General features: G+C 41.8%; 1 protein-coding gene across 1 annotated transcript in view; it reads right to left on the reverse strand.

The window, feature by feature from the left end:
- Positions 1 to 22064, reverse strand: part of LOC138637623 (dynein axonemal heavy chain 5-like) — a 569265-nt gene that overhangs the window by 306768 nt on the left and 240433 nt on the right. The window contains exons 38-42 of the mRNA XM_069726456.1: positions 20667 to 20866; positions 18782 to 18992; positions 11524 to 11643; positions 11218 to 11352; positions 6329 to 6553 (exon numbers count right to left, since the gene is read on the reverse strand). Coding sequence (XP_069582557.1) covers positions 6329 to 6553; positions 11218 to 11352; positions 11524 to 11643; positions 18782 to 18992; positions 20667 to 20866 — 891 coding nt within the window. The remainder of the gene's footprint in view (positions 1 to 6328; positions 6554 to 11217; positions 11353 to 11523; positions 11644 to 18781; positions 18993 to 20666; positions 20867 to 22064) is intronic.

Here is a 22064-nt window from a genome sequence, read left to right on the forward strand (position 1 = left end):
TCCAGGAGTTTGGAAGTAAATGGGAGCAATGATATGGAGCGAAAGCTGGACATAATGCTTGGGTCAATGGATGGCTTTTTGAGGATATGTGTGATTGTGGCATGTTTGAAAGCAGAGGGGAAGGTACCAGAAGTTAGTGTTAGGTTGAAGAGATGGATTAGGGATGGGAAAAGTGTAGTGGTGAGATTGGAGAGGAGGTGGGATGGGGTCAAGTGCACAAGTGGTGAGGTGTGGTTTGGAGAGGAAATTAGTAACTTCTCCATCACTGATGTCGAAGAGGGAGGTTATGAGTAGGGGCATTGGTCTGGTATACAAAAGGTTGTGGTAGTCAAACAATAAAGACTTGCCTTGTTTGGTCTATCTTATTTTTGAAATGTGTGGCAAAGTCCTCGATAGAGATTATGGAAGTCGGAGAGGGCAGTGGTGGGCGGAGGAGGGTGATGAAAATAATACATTCCCTCGATGAAACTTGTGTGTGATAACAAATGCAATAGCCTTTGGTCTTTTGGTCTGTTTTTTTACTATTTAACAGTGTCGTAGAAAATAAAATATCCCATAAAATTATTTTGTATTTCAATTTGTAGGCTTTTTGAAGCCAGAATTCTACTGTAATTAATTAACTATTAAATAGCTCAGAAACTAGAGCCAATCTGGAAAACCCGGAGTTATATTCTTAATCAGCACCATAAACTGAATATAAAACCGTTCAGACATCACTGGCACCAAAATCTCTGTGCATAGGTACCTGTTATATCCATTAAAAAATGGATAGAATATGTATGGAATATGTATGTGAAACACTAATGTCTGAATGAGGCCTTAAACAGATTTTATCAGTAACATATCATTAAGTTCACACTGAAACCACATCTAAGATAAATTCTGCAAATTGGTACATATTTTTTGGTTGAAAAATCTCTTACTTTTGTGCCCACTCAGTGTCCCCCTAGTTTTTCCTTACTGTCTGTTCATTCTCAGACATGCTGCCGTGTTCTCATAATTCCCAGGCCCACTTCTCCTTAGTAAAGTCCATTGAGCGGTCTGAAATCTGTTACTGAATGGAAAATGGCAGGGAGCATGCATACCATATACATGACCACCATTCACGACAACAGGGAAAACCCTCACAGCATGCAGTGCATGCGTTGTAAAGATTCACTAGTTTGCTGTCACGGTACTCTCGGGGAAAAGGGCTCCTTCCCTATCCCTCATGTTAGGGGGCGCCCCGGAAGGTGGAGATGCTGAGGTCACAAGCTTTGCTATGTTCCAGACTTACTCTTATCTGTTCTATCACCCACCCAGTATAGTGTGAGGACAAAGTGTATAGGATTATATTAACTAGACAGACAAGGGAAGGCAACAGAGATGAATGAAAACTGCAATCATACAATCATACAAAATAAACTCACCAAACAACAGAATGGAACACAGGGAAGGGTAAGGTAAGTGAAACCAAATAGGAGAGGATGAGGATGAACATGCAAACAAAACACCACGCAGAAATCACAAGAACAACTCTCCAAATGCCAACTCCAAACATCAAACAACTTCTCCAGCTCCAAACCAGGAAGAATTAACTATCACACGCAACTCCCAAATGCCAGTGACAAGCATATATACCCCAGGGGTGTGTCCAACACAGAACAGCTGAGACAATACATGATGAAGAGCTCTAGGAAATCAACTGAACTGATTAATCCTGGCAATTCCGGAGCAAAGAAAACTTGCACTGTCTTGTATGATGGTCAGCAGTTCTAGCCTTTTGGCCTCTCTTTGTCGCAGTATTCTCGTTACATCTGCAGTCATATAGAGCGACTGCAAAATTGTAGTTTAAGACCATACATTCCCTTTCAGGGAAATTAAGTATATAGGAAAACCCATACACGTCTGAGATTTAACAGTCTCCTTACAATCTTACTATTAGTGTTTTCCTCTGGCCATACACAGTAATTTTGGCAGCACCTATAAAACAAGGGTAGCATGACAGCCCCCAAACAATTACTGTTGGATTTAAATATGCAAATTGCCTCTTCAGAGAAATAGAGGACTTGAACTCTATAGCGCCACCTTTTGGAAGTAGCGATCCTACAAGTCACAATCAACCCTTTAGCGAGTCTTGCAATACGACTTGGGATAAAAGCCAAATCAGAATCTCAATTTGCTGACACGGTGTTTCGGGCTGTTGGCCCTTGTCAGTGCGAAGCATGAGATCTGATTTGGCTAGGTGAGAGGCTCTGGACTGAGGTCTAAGGGCCAAGGTTTCTCCTTGTGCAGAGTGACATACCAGCTCTGTCTTGTCAAGGTAAGGAGGCTTATTCGCCGTGCAATGCTCCTCTGGGAAATTTAATATGCAAAAAAAAAAAGGACTTAACACACCTGTTCTTCTCTCTGTTTTTCTTCTCAGGACTTATCTGTAGTTTATTCTCCTGTCCCCACTGAAATAATGTGCATTCTCGACAGTGCTGAGAGACATTGGACATCTTATGGCCTGCTATATTCTTTTCTGGGAGATCAGATCACATCACACTAGGCTGTTTGTATGCAGTAATCATTTATTTGGTAAAGTTTTTTTTACATTGAACTTCATATTGAATGATTTTATGCCCTTCAGTTTTCTACTGGACTAATGTAGCGTGCTGTTAAAGGAACATTCCATATTTCTAGTTTATGAAAATAGATTGTCTTTTATCAGAAAGTGTCATTTCATTAACATTATTTGCCATTCCCCAGATTTATGATTAAATATGGAATCTCCAAAACCAAAAGCAGGTTGAACACAAAGTTCACTGTCACACTAGTCACTACCCACAGACTTACTGTGAGGCAGGATAGTCAAGAGGTCCAGGGTCAGAGGGCTCATAATAGACAAAAGGTAAAAGACAAAAGTGTAGTCAGGTAACAGGCTGAGGTCAGAGTATCAGAAAGGCAGGTGATCAACACAAAGGGATAAGTCAAACAGATGGTTAGAAAGGTAAATCCAAGGTCGGCAACCGAGATCAAAATATAACTCCGAGTACAAGAGCAAAGACACAGAACACTTGAGCAAAGCTACAATTGGCAAAGGTCTGACAATTGTCAGAATACTAAATAGCCCTGTAATCACCCAGAATAGATATCGTCTGCAGGAAATCCCACAGACTCAGCCAGATAGGACGAATGATCTGTCAATCACAATACACAGAACTCTTCCTTAGATTGAGCGGTAGAGATGTCACTCACAATCCTGACAGGTCAGCCAGCCCTTGATGTAATAGGGCGGCAGAGCTGTGATTCACAGCGTCCCTAGGATACTGTGAGTGGCGGAATCAGGACATTCACTAGGTTTTCTAGAATGGACAGTCAGTGCAAAGATCTGGATCCACAACAGGGAGAACAATTGCTGGCCAGGCCCTTGTATCAAGAAACTGGCTGTAAAGTTGTAAATACCCTTTCAGCTAGTATTTGACAATTAGCTGCCTAATGTTCTTTGATGTTTTGATCAAATCTTTGCTGTTTTGAAGGCATTCTATCATATGCTGTCCGATCTGCGCATAACAGGTTACGGGGAGCAGTAGATGAGTACATTATGTGGAGAAAGTTTCAGGAGATGTGGGAATTCATTAATTTTGTTTCCTCTGAGCTTAGGAGTCCAGTGTACCACCTTCTAATGAATGGCCACCCATAGAGAAAGGAAGATCACCAGAATCAGAATGAATTAAAATGAACTCATAAATAAATAGATAAATAAAAATAGAAGCTATATTGAATCTAGATTTCTATTTTCTCATCTGCTACTGTTCTATAATGAACAAATTATAATGACACACTCAGAAAACTTATAGGATTACATATAGCCACAGTATATGCTAGTGTACATTGGATATACAAAGTAATTAAACTGATAAAGTGCTTAGCCTTAGGGCTCGTTCATACAACCGATTATATCAGACGAGGGCTATCACGGATAGCACTCTCACCCATGATATCTGTGCATGTCTGATCGTACTCGGATGACATGACCGATTTTAAGAGACTGACAATGGAGATGGGGCAAAACTTTTTTTTCCTCCACCTCCGAAAAAAACTTATGCCATTCTGCTCAAACTCTGATCATGGTCTGATCAGAAAAATCGGACCATTTTATTAGATGGAGAGAAAACTATTTTGTGCACCTACCCTTGGGTTGCATTTATACTGCCCCATAGCAGCCATTAAACAACTACCGTGTGCTGTCCTGTCATCTTCCTCAGGACTTACAAATATGTATTGTGATGCAGTGACCTCTGTAACAGGTAGGGGGCGCTGCATAGTCTCCCCAGTATGTGCACAGAGGTGTATTGAGGCCGTGAGAGTGCATGGGAATCACAGCCATGGATGTGATGATGTGACAAAATCCGGCGTTGTGGTGAATGGCCGATATATGTGTCGCAGAGGAGGGGACTCTGCGCTGCCAGTCTGAAGTTTGGTTGGTGTGCTGGGACCTGTAGTCCCACAAGTAAATGTATACGTTCTAATGGGAGATTGGCAGGGCTAGTCATGAGAGATGGGAGGGTCAGACTAGCCACACACACCCACACTCCCACCAAGGGGAGTTGTTCAAGGTATATAATGTGACCAGGGTGTGGGTCACATCGCCCTGTGTATGGTTCCCGTGTGGTTCCAGTGGAAGGTCCAGGAGAGCCTGTGTGTTGGGAGGTTCTGGGAGTAGGACCGGATCCCTGAATAGCAAACTGAACCACCTGTGTTGGGCGAGGTCCTGAATAGCACATGGTGGGGCTTTGGACCTGGTGAGCCGGGTGTGTTGAATTTCCTGGGAGTAGGAGTTCTGAAGAGCACATGGTGGGTTTTGGACTTACTGGTGGCCTGGGGTGTTGGACGAGGTCCTGAATAGCACCTGGACAGGTCACATGTGCGGTTCGTGTGGAGAAGCAACCGTCCTTCGGTGGGTCTGGACTGACTAAGATATGCCGCCAGGCAAGTTGGTGATTCCCGTGAGGCAGCTTTTCCAGAGGACTGACAAGGAGTCAGCAGGTGGAGCAGGAGCTCCCGTCAGGTACTTGTACAGACTGTTGGTACCTGTGTGAAATGAACTGCGGTATCCCACAGCAACTGGTCAGGGGAGGACCAGCGTGTTTAGTTGCTGCAAACCTGTAATGTCGTATGTTGGTGCCTGTTGTGCTCAATGGACATTGGTGAAGTGTACGGCATACGGACACCCATGATACTGGGCGAAGTGAGAGGCCCAGCATGTTTAGTGTCCGTGAAACAAAGCCGTAAAAGAAGTGTTTAAGTCAAAGCTGCAAGTTAATATCACCAGTTGGTGCCTATTGTGTTTGATGAATGTATAATATGAACTGTGCATAACCCGGTTTATGACCCTTTAGTAAACCGTATGGACTGTTTTGTGTTCAAAAATCGTGCCTGACTACGTCAATCCCGTGCCAAGCGAGTGTCCCCCAATACACTTAGTGAGAGCAATCTTACAGTATGTATAAATATGCATGTAGGACATAAATATGTCTTATTTGTATTATTATGCTTGTTACAGAGTTTATTGTCATATGCTGCCATTTAATGGTCATTGTTATTCTATGTTCTCGTATATTGCTGATGTAATTTCCCATCATGCCTCTCTCCTGCCCAATCTTGGCAGGAGCATGAACCAGAGATGGAGAGACAATACTCCTGTTACCTCTAAACTGCAACTTCCATCTTCTACCTCATCTTCATCCCTTCATCTCCACTGACATCTCAACCTCATCATTTGTCAAAGTACTGTGAGTAAACTTCCTAAAAGGTCAGCTACAGCATCTTCCTTGCTGGATCATCCATATGCAGCTGGTCAGGCTATAGAGGCGAGGATAGCGAGTAACACTATCTGCCATTATCTGTACAGAGCACTGTGCTCACATCCCTCAGACACATCTCACCTCTGTACATCGGTGGCAGAATATACTGATTGCTATATAGAAGACAATTGATGGTTGTTTAATAGCCTTTTTATTCCTACCAACCACATATCTCATGCACATAAAATGATTGGAAATACATTCATTTTGTGCACATAGTATACCATTGTCTTCTGCAGCACATGGCATATTTACATAGGATGATATGCTGCTGAAAATTATTACTTTTATGCAAGCTTAAAAATCAATTCACCAAACGAATGAGAAGTTTGCTTTTTTCATTAGAAAACTATCAGCCTACTTATACTTGCCGATGATCAGAAATGAGCGCCCCTTTCCCAATAAATGGTCAGTTAGTTTAAATGCTATTGTCAGACCATTTTAAAGCTTATATTCAGATATATGGACATCTGTTTCATAGGATCAGATAAAAATCATACCAAGATTATATTTTCCAGTTTTAGCCTCTGTGACTGGGAGATTACATCTTCCATATTTTTCCAGTACCCCTTAGCAGTGATAGTAGATAGCTTGATGACAATCGCTGTATACTTCTTCAGAATACGAGACTGAGCCTTGTGATCCCGATTTGTTTCAGAAATAGAGCATTCAAAATCTCTAGTCCATAGGTAGAGCAGGCCAAGGATTGCAGCTTGGGTTGGGAACTTCAAAACAGAAAAAGGATTTTTTTTAAATAACGAAATCTAAAAGCTCACAGCACATGTAGCTATATTCATTGACAAATTCACCAATTATGTCCTCTGCTGCTAAGCAGTAAATATACGGTCAGTACCATACTGTAGCTACAGTTTTAGATGATGTACTCAGAGGGGGTGAAAGAGCATGAACCCATAATAAATACTTAACAGCTGAAATCGTGATAAGGAAACATGAAATTCAGCTCATAATCCATTATACTACATACAACTAGTAGAAAATAATCCTAACGTCAGATCAAAGTAATTGGAGTAATCAGAAGATCGCATAAAATCACATTTTGGCTGGTTGGCAAGCGGCTATCACACATATGAGGTGCAGCTTCCATGCAGCGCCACATTATAAAAGTCACAGTGACTTTCCTCTGTATCACTAGAAATTGCTTGATTCTTGCTAATGGCCGCAATTTTTTTTTGTACATCCATATGACAATTAACAAAAGGCATGCAGTTTGCAATGAAATTCAAGTGACACAGCAGAAGGCTCCTGCAAGCTTTAAGAAGCAGCTGCATGGCATCCATAACTCTGCCGTGTGCTAGCTGCGCGTCGATCTCTTTGCGGCACTCCAACCTAAGGCCTTTTTTAACACCCCCCCCCCCCCCCCCCTTTTTAGGCACGTCCAAGGTCGCCTCCCTTTCTTTGATGTGGGCTCCGGAGAGGAGTCAACAACTTTTCCTGCACATGTCAGGTTTTATCAGCTGACATGTACCCCTAAGGCTATGTGCCCACGTTGCAGAATGTAAGCAGAATTTTCCTCATCAAAACCGGACTCCCTTGCCAGGAAATCCGCTTGCATTTTTCTAGCATTTTTTTCACGTTTTATCACGTATTTGTCACATTTTTCATGCTTTTTTTTCCCCATGCGTCCCAATACAATTATATAGCGGCAATTCTGCAAAATTAATGAACATGCTGTGATTTTTTTCCGCGATGTGTTTCCGCTGCGGAAAAATCGCAGCATGGACACAACAATGCGGAATTCCATTAAAAATAATGTGATGCGTTTTGTAAGCTTTTTTAAGCGTTTCCACAGTGGAAAAAACGCTTAAAAAACGCAACGTGGGCACATAGCCTAACATCCACGGGTGGAATCGCAATCCACCTGCTGCTGTTAATATGTTAAATGCCGCTTTCAAGTTCCAACAGCGGTATTTAACATGTTGGAAGTGCTTCACTTATCCTGCCCATCGCACAGTGTCACATAACCACGGGTCATTGATGAGTTGGCATTTTTGCTACATACAGCAGGGCTGATGTAGCATAAGCGATCAGATCATCGCAGCTTCTACTCTCCCATGAAGACTATTGAATGCAGTGAAAAGTTAAAAAAAAGTTTTTAAAAATATTTAAAAAAAATAAATAAAAGACTAAATCACCCCTTTTAATCCATTCAAAATAAAACAGTGAAAGAATTAAAAAATAGACATATTTGGTATCATCGAGTTTATAGTTGCCCGATCTTTTAATATATAAAAAGAATTACCATATTTTTCGGATTATAAAACACTCCAGATTATAAGACGCACCCCAAATTTTGAGGAGAAAAATAAGAAAAAAATATTCTTTAATAAATTGGGGGTGCTTCTTACAATCCTTGCATCTTATTGCGTACTGGGGGGTGGTGCCTGCAGTGAAGTGGGGTCATAGGGTCGCTGCTGGAGGAGGCAGGAGTGGAGTGATGCTCCAAGCTGCAGGCAGGGATGAGTGGGGGCTCCGATGTGTGGTGCGCTGCTGTCGGGATGTTGTGCTGCTGCGGGGTTTTTGTTCTCCTGCCGGGTGTCTCCGCTTGCCCGGTGGTTGCTGGCTGTTGCTGCGGGTGTCTCCGCTGCCCAGCTGTGCTGGGTGGGTGTCTGGCGCTGTCCGGGGCTCTGTCGCAAAATGTCAGCAGAGCCCCTGGCAGCGCCGGACACCCACGCAGCACCGCTGGGCACCGGAGACACCCGCAGCAACGGCCAGCAACCGCCGGGCACCCGGAGACACCCAGACACCCCCCCTGGGAAGGCATGTTCGCTTTCTAAGACGCACCCCCATTTTCCCCCCAAGTTTGGGGAAAAAAGTGCGTCTTACAAAGCAAAAAATACAGTGATCTGATTGGTAAATGTTGTAACGAGAAAAAAAAAGAAGCCAGAATTAGTTTTTTTTTTGGTCGCAACAACATTGCATTAAAATGTAATAACTAGAGATCAAAAGATCGTATCTGCACCAAAATAGTATCAATAAAAATGTAATCTTGGAGCGCAAAAAAAAAGCCCTCACCCAGGCCCAGATCATGAAAAATGAAGACGCTACGGGTCTCGGAAAATAACAACTTTTTTTTTATACAAACTTTAATTTTTTCACCACTTAGATAAAAAAAACCTATACAAAAAAAACCCCAACAATTGTGGAATTTCACTTTTTTGCAATTTCACCGCACTTCGAATTTTGTTCCCATTTTCCAGTACACTATATGGTAAAACCAATGGTGTTGTTCAAATGTACAGCTCACATTGCAGAAAACAAGCCCTCACACGTCCATATTGATGAAAAAATAAAAATGTTATGGCTCTGGGAAGAAAGGGGGCAAAAATCGAAAACGCAAACACTGATAAGGGGATAAAGGGGTTAAAAGACAAATCCAAAGTTTAGTGATTTTTACAAAATTCAAAAGCTATTTTCATCTACTTTTTAAATTGCTTTAAAATTCTAAAAAAAAATTGCTAGATACTCACTTGTCACTGCAATGATTTCAAACAAATTATTTCAAAGGTAAACTATTATCAGAAAAATAACATTTTTTATCAGGTTATTGTGTTACATGTATTTTTTTTAATGTGGCAATGTTTTATAATGAATATATTAAAAAGAGACAAAAATAGGTTTTTCACGTGGGCCACTGATACTTTTTTTTAGGCCGTGATCACACATGCGAGAAACACATCCGTGTCTTGCATGTGAAATCCAAGCTCTGGCGCCGACACTCCAGAGAGGAGCATGCGGCTCCATGTGTTCCTATGCGGCCGCACGCTCCGCTCCACAGTGCCGGCGCCAAAGCATGGATTTCACATGCAAGACACGGATGTGTTTCTCGCATGTGTGATCACGGCCTTAGACTCATACTGCCTGTCCTTTCAGGAAAAGTTTACAGGAGTTTGCTTATCAGTAGAGACAGAATTAAAATGACAGGTAGCTTCTTAAGGTACCGTTACACTAAACGACTTACCAATGATCACGACCAGCGATACGACCTGGCCCTGATCGTTGGTAAGTCGTTGTGTGGTCGCTGGGGAGCTGTCACACAGACAGCTCTCCAGCGACCAACGATCAGGGTAAAGACTTTGGCATCGTTGAAACTGTCTTCAACGATGCCGAAGTTCCCGTAAACCAGGGTAAATATCGGATTACTAAGCGCAGGGACGCGCTTAGTAACCCGATATTTACCCTGGTTACCATTGTAAAAGTTAAAAAAAAAAAACAGTACATACTCACATTCCGATGTCTGTCACGTCCCCCGGCGTCAGTTTCCCGCACTGACTTTGTCAGCGCCAGCCGTAAAGCAGAGCACAGCGGTGACGTCACCGCTGTCCTCTGCTTTACAGCCGGCCGGCACTGACAGTCAGTGCAGGGAAGCTGACGCCGGGGGACGTGACAGACATCGGAATGTGAGTATGTACTGTTTTTTTTTTTTTCTTACTTTTACAATGGTAACCAAGGTAATTATCGGGTTACTAAGCGGCCCTGCTACCAGTTAACACATCGCTGGATCCGCGTCATACACGCCGATCCAGCGATGGCAGCGGGTGATCAGCGACCAAAAAAAGGTCCTGATCATTCCCCAGCGACCAACGATCTCCCAGCAGGGGCCTGATCGTTGGTCGCTGTCACACATAACGAGATCGTTAGCGGGATCGTTGCTACGTCACAAAAAGCGTGACGTTGCAACGATATCGTTAACGAAATCGTTATGTGTGAAGGTACCTTTAACACACAGCTGATAACACAGGATACACCAATCACAATAACTGATATCAAAGCCCTCCCTGTTCCCCCTCCTTTCACAATGACCTTTTCACGCGTTCAATACACTTCACTTCAAAATATAGGGTCAGCGTCTAGCCATTGAAAATGTCAAGATTTAATTTTTTTATTTTTGATACAGAAATGGGACAAATATGGAAAAAAGAAGGCATTGCCAAAAAATTTAAACATAAATTTAACAAAATAAACCAGATTTATTTTTTTTTGAATCGGGCAATTATCTATGTATTTGGATCTCTCAACTGTTCCCCAACAGATGACGTTGGGTGGAAAAGTGTAGTCAATTTAATCACTTCATTATTTTGTTCTTCAGGTAAATAAGCCAATTCCAGATGAGTCTGGTAGTAACTTACTCCGCTGTCCCTATAGAGAACACAAGTGTTTAGCCAACAGATATCTAAGGTGTATGGTTACCTAAACACAGTAATGGTACACTTGCCAAAAATTAATGAGAAGCTAATGTCCCCTACTTCCCTATTTACATTTTTATTGACCATTATTATTAAATAATAGTCAACAGAAATGTAGCAGTTCACTAATTACATGCATAATTAGAACCAGATCCTACACAGCATGAATCATTTCTTTGTGATACCTTTTGGGTCCACTCCTCTATAGCCATCCCTTGATTAATGTCTTCAACGATACCACAGATTTTGTTATTCAATGAATTACGTAGGCTGCTGTGTAATTTACTCAGCCAGGTACCTAAGCTAGAAGTAAGAGCAACCTGTAAAATGAGAACAGAAGGGCACATATGTAAATGTACGCTATCTAAAAAGCTGAGCAATTGGAGACAAAGTCATTTCAAACGTTCACACGGAAAACAGCTCGCTGAGTAGTAAGACAAGTTTCAAGACATGAATGCGAGGTAAAAGAATAGGTGATAGGCAATAGTGACCTGTTCATCCAACTGCAAACATTCCTCTGCATGTCCTCTCACAGCCACTGCATTGATTTGCAAGCAAGGTTCCTTATATTCATTGGCTCGATTCCTTTCCTGGTTTCCTGATATCCCAGCCTGCAATGTATTAGGTAAAGGTGGCTGTTAATGTATAAGTGCGTTGATTTCATTGTTCTTAGAAAATAATAACACTATAATTATAAAAATGGCATCAAGTATCATTAGTGCTGTTTTAATGATGAAGTACCGATGGATCAGGCATGCTGACATATCACGGTTGTATTGTACAGAGCCATATAAGACTCTCATTGCAATAGTAAGTTTTACTACTAACCATGTGCATTATTCATGTCCACAGACCTAGACTGACCAGGAGATCTGAAGTATTATTATGCAGTAGACAACCGGTAGAGGAGACAATATAGACTAAGCATTTTCTTTATTCATGCCTCAAAGGCTACTTCTTCTCTGAAAATGGTGGCCAGGCAAACCTAGTAATCTAATTTATAGTAATGGGACAGACTTATCAACATTATTTAATTAAAGACAGTGAAAATTGTCAGACTGTCTAGTCAATGTTTACATCACCTATTAGTTGACTTATTGTGTGCCAGAAATGAGCTCCAAAATTCTGGCGCTGTTTTTGGTTACTGTGTTGCTGTCACGGGTGTGTCAAAGGCTGCAGACCGTCGCTCTCCATCTGACTGCAGAAGGTCTCAACAGTTTGCTTTGCAGACTTCCTCCGGAACCTTCTGACTCTAGGTCCCAGTGGCAACCTTCCCCTTTTATAATGGACACACCTAGACCTGGGTGTTTATAACTCCCAGCTTGCTGCTGGAAGTTGCCGGTGATATTTCCATTTCCATGTTGAGGCTTGGAGCTATAGCAGTTGACTATCTTCCTCTTTGGTGTTTGGAGGACGTTTGTGTTTCTCTGAGTCAAGCTAAGTGTTCCCCTTGTTTGTGTATCCCTTCTGCCTTTAGTTATAGTGGGGATCGACCAGTTTTACCCATCCTTCCCTAAGCAGGGTGTATTGCTAGGGTTAAGCTAGGGTTTAGGTGTCCTGTTCGGGGACAGGTTTGGAACCAATATAGGGATGATTAGGGAAGACAGGGTGGAGAGGAGGAGAAAAAGATCCGTGCATTAAAGGCGCACACCCAAAATCACAAGACAATGTTGAAATTATGTGCAATATTTATTAGTAGACATAATAAAACCATTAAAAGACAAAACACATAGCCAGAAGTCCCATATGACTATGACATAACAATACAATGTCAAGGCAAAGTGCAGCATATAGCCCTGGAAAACAATATCAATGCTAATAAATCTTAAATCACATGAAGTCTCACACCGCGCGTCCCCAGGGAGACAGAAGAAAAAGGAACTTAATGCAAGATCACAATAAATCCTGATATAGAACTATAGACCCCTCTTAGCTAGTAGAAAAGTGAGTAGTTCCTGGTTGGGTAAGAAATGGAGGAACACTGAAAACAATTGCAAAAAGAGAGGGGAAAAGAGAGAGAGAGAAAAAAAAAAGAGGATGTCCAGGATGAAAAAGCCATCTGAATTACCAGATGAATAAGTGAAATGGGCATCAGGGCATGAAGTCCAGGGGTCAACAGCCAAGGGACCGAGGCAATGTGGGGAGCCCCACGCATATCGCTGCAACCAGCAGCTTCGTCAGGGGAAGTGTGCTGGGGAAGGGGATCAACCAACCTTAAATAGTAGAGCAATCAGGCATTACATGTGGCTGGTGTGTGGAGAGCAGAGCGGTGAAAAGCTCTCCCCAATCCCAAACATTAGATACATTTATTCTTGTTAAGGATCTTTTTTTGTTCTGCCGGAAATTAGTCTTACAGGCTATTCACCATAAACCTGAAATGGCAAGCAACTTGGGGATGGAAGAAACACAGGCTCTTCAGGATCTTCTTGACCTCCTACAGGAGAATGAGGGTACACAAGGTAGGATTTTATTTCCGTACAGAAATAAATCATTGGCTTCCCCTTCTTTTTCTCTTTTTGCCGCGATAAAAATTTTCTTTGAACTGACCAAGAGGGACATTATGCAATTTTCATCCCTCTCGGCGGTCCCTAACAATCTTACCCCCAATGAGAAAAGGGCACTTACCTCACTCAAAAACAATAAAGATTTCATTATTAATGAGGCAGATAAGGGTGGGAACGTGGTTTTGTGGCCCGTACATCTTTACATCTTTATATTGAGAAACCTCTGAGACAGCTTAACAATAGGAAATTCTATGTTAAATTACCTTCAGACCCAACGGAAATATTCTCAAATAAATTCAATTCGTTATTGGGTCAGGCTTTTGACTATGGTATTATTAACAACAGTACCAAACAATATCTCCGGGTTCAGTTTCCAGTCGTTCCCACCTTTTATCTGCTTCCTAAAGTTCACAAAGATCTTGTCACACCGCCTGGATGCCCAAATGTGTCCAGTATAGGGAGCCTTTGTGAAAAAGCCAATGTTTACTTTGTTTTCTACCTACAGCCAATTGCCACTGCCTTACCCTCTTACATTAGGGACTCGGCCCATTTCATTCACATTTGCCGAAATGTTTCTCTGGAAGGATGAACCTTACTGGTAAATTGTGATGTCGAGTCTTTGTACTCGAATATCGGCCATCAAGATGGTTTGGAGGCAGTGGGTCACTTCCTTAGGAGACAGAGTACTATCGATCGTCTTCATGCTTGTTTTTTGATTGATCTTTTGAAATTTATTTTGCAGCATAATTATTTTCTCTTTGACCACTCCTTCTACCGACAGGTATTGGGAGTGGCAATGGGTGCACGCTGTGTGCCAGCCCTGGCTAACATCTTTTTGGGCTGGTGGGAAGAATTTTTTGTCTACAAATCCGACTCCTTTAGAAAACATGTTCAACAGTGGCACAGGTTCATTGATGATGTCTTCTTCACATGGACCGATACTGAACAGGAGTGTCTTAAGTATCTACAGGAATTAAATCGGAATGAGTTTAACATTATCTTGACACATACTTTTTCTTTTACATCACTTACGTTTCTGGACTTGAAGGTCTCCATTCAGGAGGATGGCCTTATCACGGACCTTTTTCGTAAACCCACAGCAACAAACAGTTTACTCAGGTACGATAGCTTCCACCCCCATCACACGAAAAGGGGTACTCCTGTGTTATGGACCTGGTGGTTAGGAGCACCCGGCACGACCTGATAGTTAAACTCACACAGGACAAGCTCTGGGATGTGGGAGCTCTGCTGACTGCAACCCCTAATCCTATCACACAACTAGAAATAGCCGTGGAGCGTTCCTGACTCTCCCTAGACGCCTCTTCACAGCCTAAGAGCTAGCTAGCCCTAGAGATAGAAAAAAAGCCTACCTTGCCTCAGAGAAATTCCCCAAAGGAAAAGGCAGCCCCCCACATATATTGACTGTGAGTAAAGATGAAAGTCACAAACGCAGAAATGAAACAGGTTTCAGCAAAGGGAGGCCAGACTTACTAAACAGACAGAGGATAGGAAAGGTATCTTTGCGGTCAGCACAAAAAACTACAAAAGACCACGCAGAGTGTGCAAAAAGACCTCCGCACCGACTCACGGTGCGGAGATGCCACTCTGCATCCCAGAGCTTCCAGCTAACAAGGCAAAAATATTAATATGCAGCTGGACAAGGAAACAATGAACAAATAATAACAAGCAGGAACTTAGCTTCTGCTGGAGTAGACAGGTCACCAGAAAGATCCAAGAGCGAACTGATCCAATGCAGGAACATTGACAGCTGGCATGGAGTAACGATCTGAGTGGAGTTAAATAGAGCAGCCAACCAAAGGATAAACCACGTTACCTGTGTAAGGAACCTCAGAAGCAGCAGCTCCACTCACAGCCACCAGAGGGAGTCCATGGACAGAACTCACCGAAGTACCATTCATGACCACAGGAGGGAGTTCGACAACAGAATTCACAACACTCCTGTCTGCCAATTCTTGCAAATTCGCCGTAATTGTACTTTGGATGAAGATTTTTCTCTCCAATCTAGAATCCTTACGACCAGGTTTCGAGAACGTGGCTACCCCAAGAAATTGATCTCTTCTGCATTTCAAAGGGCCAGGGGGCATACCCAGGATTCATTACTTTCTTCCAACAAACATTCCAAGGACAAATTTGTCCATTTCATCTCGGACTATAACGACCAATGGAGTCAGGTGAGAAACATTCTTACGATCCACTGGGACATACTTACTACGGATGATCAAACTTTGCCTCTTGTAGCCCCTCGTCCCCTCATGACTGCTAAGAGGGCCCCCAATTTGGGGGATATTTTGACAAGGAGCCACTTTACAAGTCCTTCCATCAGACTGAATTGGGGTACCCGCTTGATGGAGTCTTTTCCTTGTGGGGATTGCAGTGTCTGTCCCTATGTTCCTGTCACTAAGGATTTCTTTACCAATCCCACTAACCAGAAAATTTATCATTTAAGGTCATATATTAACTGCAAGACCACTAACATAATTTATGCTATCGTAGAAGTAGATAGCTTCCTCCTCACTGATCCGGACACAGCGCTTTGCCTCTGCAACTGATGTTGCCACATACCCCGGCGCTTTATCTTCCCTGTGTGATTGGTGTTCCATATCTCAGATCATACCTATTGCAGCTGATTATACCCATTGCAGCAGGCTGTTATATAACCTATATAATCTGTGAACGCATCAGTTGCAGTGCTTTGCCTCTGCAACTGATGTTGCTACATACCCCGGCGCTTTATCTTCCCTGTGTGATTGGTGTTCCATATCTCAGATCATACCTATTGCAGCAGAGTATACCCATTGCAGCAGGCTGTTATATAACCTATATAATCTGTGAACGCATCAGTTGCAGTGCTTTGCCTCTGCAACTGATGTTGCTACATACCCCGGCGCTTTATCTTCCCTGTGTGATTGGTGTTCCATATCTCAGATCATACCTATTGCAGCAGATTATACCTATTGCAGCAGGCTGTTATATAACCTATATGATCTGTGGACGCTTCTTATACCTTCTTAGATTGCTTCTACATCAAGTTCACACTAAAGAATTGTCTGATGAAGGTTGTTTGCCGGACCAAAAACGTTTATTCATCAATTTTGTCTGGATGCATCAATAATAAAAAGAAGCAAAATAATTTTTCTCACTACTGAGTGCCAAGTTTTTTCTATTATCATTTATGCTATCATTTGCCCCTGCAGCAGGGTCTATATAGGTCAAACCTCACAGGAATTCAGGAAAAGAGCACAGAAGCACCTTTCCACAATACATTTAGCGTCCTCTGATGTCAAAAAGGGTAAGACCCTGACCCCGGTGGCCTCCCATTTTTTGACCAAACATGGTTGGTCGGTCACTAATATTCGATTTTTTGGTTTACAGAGGGTTCACTTGAATACTAGAGGTGGAAATCTCAAGAAACTTTTACTTCAAACCGAATCACGCTGGATCTTCAACCTACGAAGCCTAGCTCCCAATGGCCTTAATGAGGAGCACCTTTACACAAGCATTTTGGGATGATCTCTTCATTTACTTGTTATTTATTGTATTTTGTATGTTATATAGGTTTTTGTTTTTTGTGTTTTTTTTTCTCTTTTTTCTTTATGTGCAATGTGCTCGTGTAATGTGTGATTTATATGTGCTGCGCTTTCTATCAGCATAATTTGCCTCATGGTATAGGCGCCAGTCTACTAGCAAATATGGGCCCTCTGTTCAATGGTCTCTGTGCACTTGATATTTCTATATTCCTCCCACATGAAAGGGTTTTTTTTTTCTCTCTGCGCATGCGTCTATCCTGGCCAGGATAGTCTTCCGGCTTTTCACCGCTCTGCTCTCCACACACCAGCCACATGTTATGCCTGATTGCTCCACTATTTAAGGTTGGTTGATCCCCTTCCCCAGCACACTTCCCCTGACGAAGCTGCTGGTTGCAGCGATACGCGTGGGGCTCCCCACATTGCCTCAGTCCCTTGGCTATTGACCCATGGACCTCATGCCCTGATTCCCATTTCACTGATTCATCTGGTAAATCGGATGGCTTTTTCATCCTGGACGTCCTCTTTTTTTTTTCTCTCTCTCTTTTCCACTCTCTTTTTGCAATTGTTTTCAGCGTTCCTCCATTTCTTACACAACCAGGAACTGCTTACTTTTCTACTTGCTAAGAGGGGTTTATAGTTCTATATCAGGATTTATTGTGATCTTGCATTAAGTTCCTTTTTCTTCTGTCTCCCTGGGGACGCCTGGTGTGAGACTTCATGTGATTTAAGATTTATTGGCATTGATATTGTTTTCCAGGGCTAATTATCCATGTGTGCACACATATATACGGTATATGCTGCACTTTGCCTTGACATTGTATTGTTATGTCATAGTCATATGGGACTTCTGGCTATGCGTTTTGTCTTTTAATGGTTTTATTATGTCTACTAATAAATATTGCACATAATTTCAACTTAGTCTTTCCTACACTGTGCATGACAGTTGCAAGTTAATGCCTCATTTCTGAAAAGCCATGACCCATTAAAATGAGGACATCCTATCCATGTCGATCAACTTTAAAAAAAAGTGTCTAAAACAAAACATTTCACATGCAAATTCCACCAAAAGTCTGGTGCTTTTTACTTGATAAATTTGCTCCATTGTCTTTTGTGGGAAAACAATTTAAACAGAACATATATTTTCGCAGTGAGTGCATAGATTATGTAAGAAGGCAGGAAATAAGGTTCTGGATGGCAGGTATGTGATACTGAGATGTTTTTTTATTTTTACTTGATTTTGAGTCCGGGATTTAGGAATGGCAAAAAGAGACTGGGTGGAAAAGGTTGCCCCCATATTCCTGTCCAGGTCTTTCTGGCCTAATGAAATGCACCTGGTCTAGCTCAGGTAGTAGTAGTAGTGTGCTGAGGCTGGAGAAAGGCAGAGCTGGTGAATAGTCTGTACTGCAGCCTGAGAGGTTCCTGTAATACCAAGTTGGTGAAACCATTTAGTTTACTTTGCCTTAATCAGAGAGAGGACTGTTTTTTTTATTTATTGAAAAAACGACTGTCTGGTTATTCATTTGTGCTGAAGAAAGGCTGTTTCATTTTGGATCTGTAAAGTTTAGGACAATAAACTTTATTCTGTTTTGATACAAAAACTCTGTGCCTGTGTGCATCCAAGCACCTACCAGAGAGCTGAAAACTCTACAACATTTTAATACAAGTTACAGTAAATAAATAAACAAAAATTAACTTACAGATTTTAATGATCTTTGAAATATACTTTCAGTGTCTGTGACATGTGTTGTGGTCCTTTGACTTGTTGAAAACCAGCCTTCATTTCCAGACCGAACACTTAAAAAGTCAAGAACAGGACCTGTTGCTTCAACCTCCTCTTCATCAGAGATCTCACTTTCCACCTCTTCGACTTTCTCTACTTCAATAGAGGAAACCCCACCAAACAAGTTCCTAAAAGGCAATACATTTCAATGATAAAACAATCATGAAGATAAAATACAGTTAGACACGTTAAATGACTTGTGTAACGATTTCACCTAATGTTTGAACTGCATGGTATATGTTACGTGTAAAGGTACCGTCACACTCAGCAACTTTGTAACGAGAACGACAACGATCTGTAACATTGCAGCGTCCTGGATAGCGATCTTGTTGTGTTTGACACGCAGCAGCGATCTGGATCCCGCTGTGCCATCGCTGGTCGGAGCTAGAAGACCAGAACTTTATGTCGTCGCCAGGTCGGCGTGTATCGTCATGTTTGACATCAAAAGCAACGATGCCAGCAATGTTTTACATGGAGCTAACAACCTGCGAGAACGATAAGTGAGTCGCCGTTACATCACTGGATCGCTCCTGCATCGTTCTGGAGTTGCTGTGTTTGATGTCTCTACAGCGACCTAAACAGCGACGCTCCAGCGATCGGCTCGTGGTCTATATCGCTGCAGCGTCGCTGAGTGTGACGGTACCTTAAGCCGCTAGGATCAGATAGGGGCAGGACAGGTCTCATGATTTCTTTAGAACTCTGGGGGAACCGTTACTCAGGGCGACCATGCACTGCAGCTTCCTCAGGCACAAAATAGATCTACTTGCTCACACAGATACGATTGATAGAGTCCTCATGAATAGTGTAGTTTAATGTCAGAGCACATCCAGTACAATTCAAGTCTCTTAAGCACAGGCTTTATAAACAGTACAGCTGCTTCTTAGAGGCACATTGGCTAACAGTCTCTTTTGATAGCAGAGTTCAGCACAGATTAAGACTCTTTGCAAAAGCACAGTAGTACACAACATTCCTTCTAGCACAGTGTAATGGAGGAGGGGAGGAGGGTTTGCTGAGGGAGATAATCCCTGCAACACAACTTCTTCCAGTACTTATCTTCCTGTTCCTGTTAGACTTCCTCAACTAGCAGTACAGGGGGTTAGCCCAATTCCACTCTGTAATGGAATCCTGAATACCTATGGTTCACTTGCCTGAACTTCTGTGAGACAGATCACAGAAACACGTCACTCATTCCTTTGGCTGCTGCCAGAACAGTAAACAAGTTTCCCACAATCCCCCTGGGGCTCTGATAACCACTCCCTGTCTCCTGTGACTGTGTTAACCCCTCTGATTGCGGGATTCTTTTGAGGCAACAGCAGTTATCACTATTTCTGCATGTCACATTTACAGTATATAAATCATAAGATAGATGGGGCCTTTTAAAAGTCCCAGATTGACAACCATTATTTAAAGAACATTAAAGGGACAACAATTAAATCCCTGTGAGCCCAATGATGATGTTATTAGACAGAAAAAAAATACTCGATGTAATATTGTAGTTACCTGAAAATATTTTAAATCCATGTGAATGGTACTGTCTATCAATACCATACTTTCCAATGTAAACGTTAAAAAGTAATATGATTTCTGTATTACATTATTTATATACATACAAAGCATGGCGACTGAAGACTGAAATTCCACCAAGAACAACATGTACAAGGAGTTTCTATGTTCTACCCTTGTTTGCATGGGTTTCCTTCGGGTTCTCCGATTTCCTCCCACATTCCAAAGACATACTGATAAGGAATTTAGGTTGATGTCTGCAAGTCCCTGTAGAATATGTCTAAGAACACATACAGTACCTTAAATGATGGCGAAGATATTTGGTATCATAAGGCCGGCTAAGCACAGATACCAGAGCTAAATCTGACAAGAAGTAGAAGCGAGGGAAACTCTGTCTCATTCTACCAAGGTAAGAATTTAAGGCATAAAAACAGATCTCAAGCTCCTGGTAGAAGTGTCTTAGAAGAACTTCCTTGGGAACATCTCCTGTACAGCAGCACTACAGGAAAGAGTGTAGAATATATGTTTAGTTCAATTGATATCTATGCATTTAGTCTTCACACAAAATGAAAAGCTTCAAATTTAATTATCTTGTACATGAAATGCCCATTTATCTAGACTGGTGTATAGTATGGCAATCTTCATGAAGGGTTTACTGGTGTAAGATGCACCAAATTCATTAACCCCTTCAAGACCGTGCAATTTTTCAATTTTGCATTATGCTTTCAAAATATTGCAGCATATAGTCAAATTGATATTCTCCCTAGCCTATGGCTGGACTTTATAGGTGGACCAACATAGCAATGGAGGCCTTCAACATGTCATCAGGTCAAATGGGGAATGGTAATGTAGACTTGTACATTAGCACTCCCACGGCCAAATACATTAAAATGGTGCAACATCTAAATGGCTAAACAGCAATGGTAAAAGCTAGCACCAGTTACTGTTGTTGCAGGCATATACCAGCAGTACAAATCACCCCATATTTACATTATAAGAGGTTAAGAGGCATGAACCTCTTAATGAATTTGGAGTGTCCTACATCTGCCGTGTACTCCATGGACTGAAGTACATTTTTGTTGTAATTTACAGGACTTTTGTGCTGGAAATTATAATGCATTTGTCAGACGCCCTCTATCATTTTTCATCAAAGTTGGAGAAGCTAACAAAAGAAAATAATTTTTTTTTAAATTGTGCAATTAAGAGCTGTGCAATGATTTAGCGACATTTTAAACAGTTTCAAGCCGGAATTCTGGAGAAAACTGTTGATGAATCGGGGCCAAATTCTGTGCTAGCTCTGCGGATTGTGTTATTCCTTTTAAAAATATATACATGGACAACTGAGTGAGGGTATGTGCACATGTCAGGTTTTTCTTTCTGAAATTTTCCTGACAAAAAAACGGACATTTCTGCCAGAAATCCGCATGCGTTTTTTTCGCGTTTTTTCATGCGTTTTTGACGCTTTTTTTTTTCGTGTTTTTAATGCGTTTTTTGTGCGTTTTTTTCCAAATGCATAGAACAGCGGGAAAAACGCAGAAAATCCGCACAATTAATGAACATGCTGCTTTTTTTTACCGCGATGCTTTTTTTTTTCGCGGAAAAAAACGCATCATGTGCACAAAACATGCAGAATGCATTCTAAATGATAGGATGCATAATGTATGCATTTTTAATTTGTTTTTATAGCGTTTTTATCG

This window comes from Ranitomeya imitator, chromosome 5 (genome assembly GCF_032444005.1).
Source record: "Ranitomeya imitator isolate aRanImi1 chromosome 5, aRanImi1.pri, whole genome shotgun sequence".
Classification (NCBI taxonomy): domain Eukaryota; kingdom Metazoa; phylum Chordata; class Amphibia; order Anura; family Dendrobatidae; genus Ranitomeya; species Ranitomeya imitator.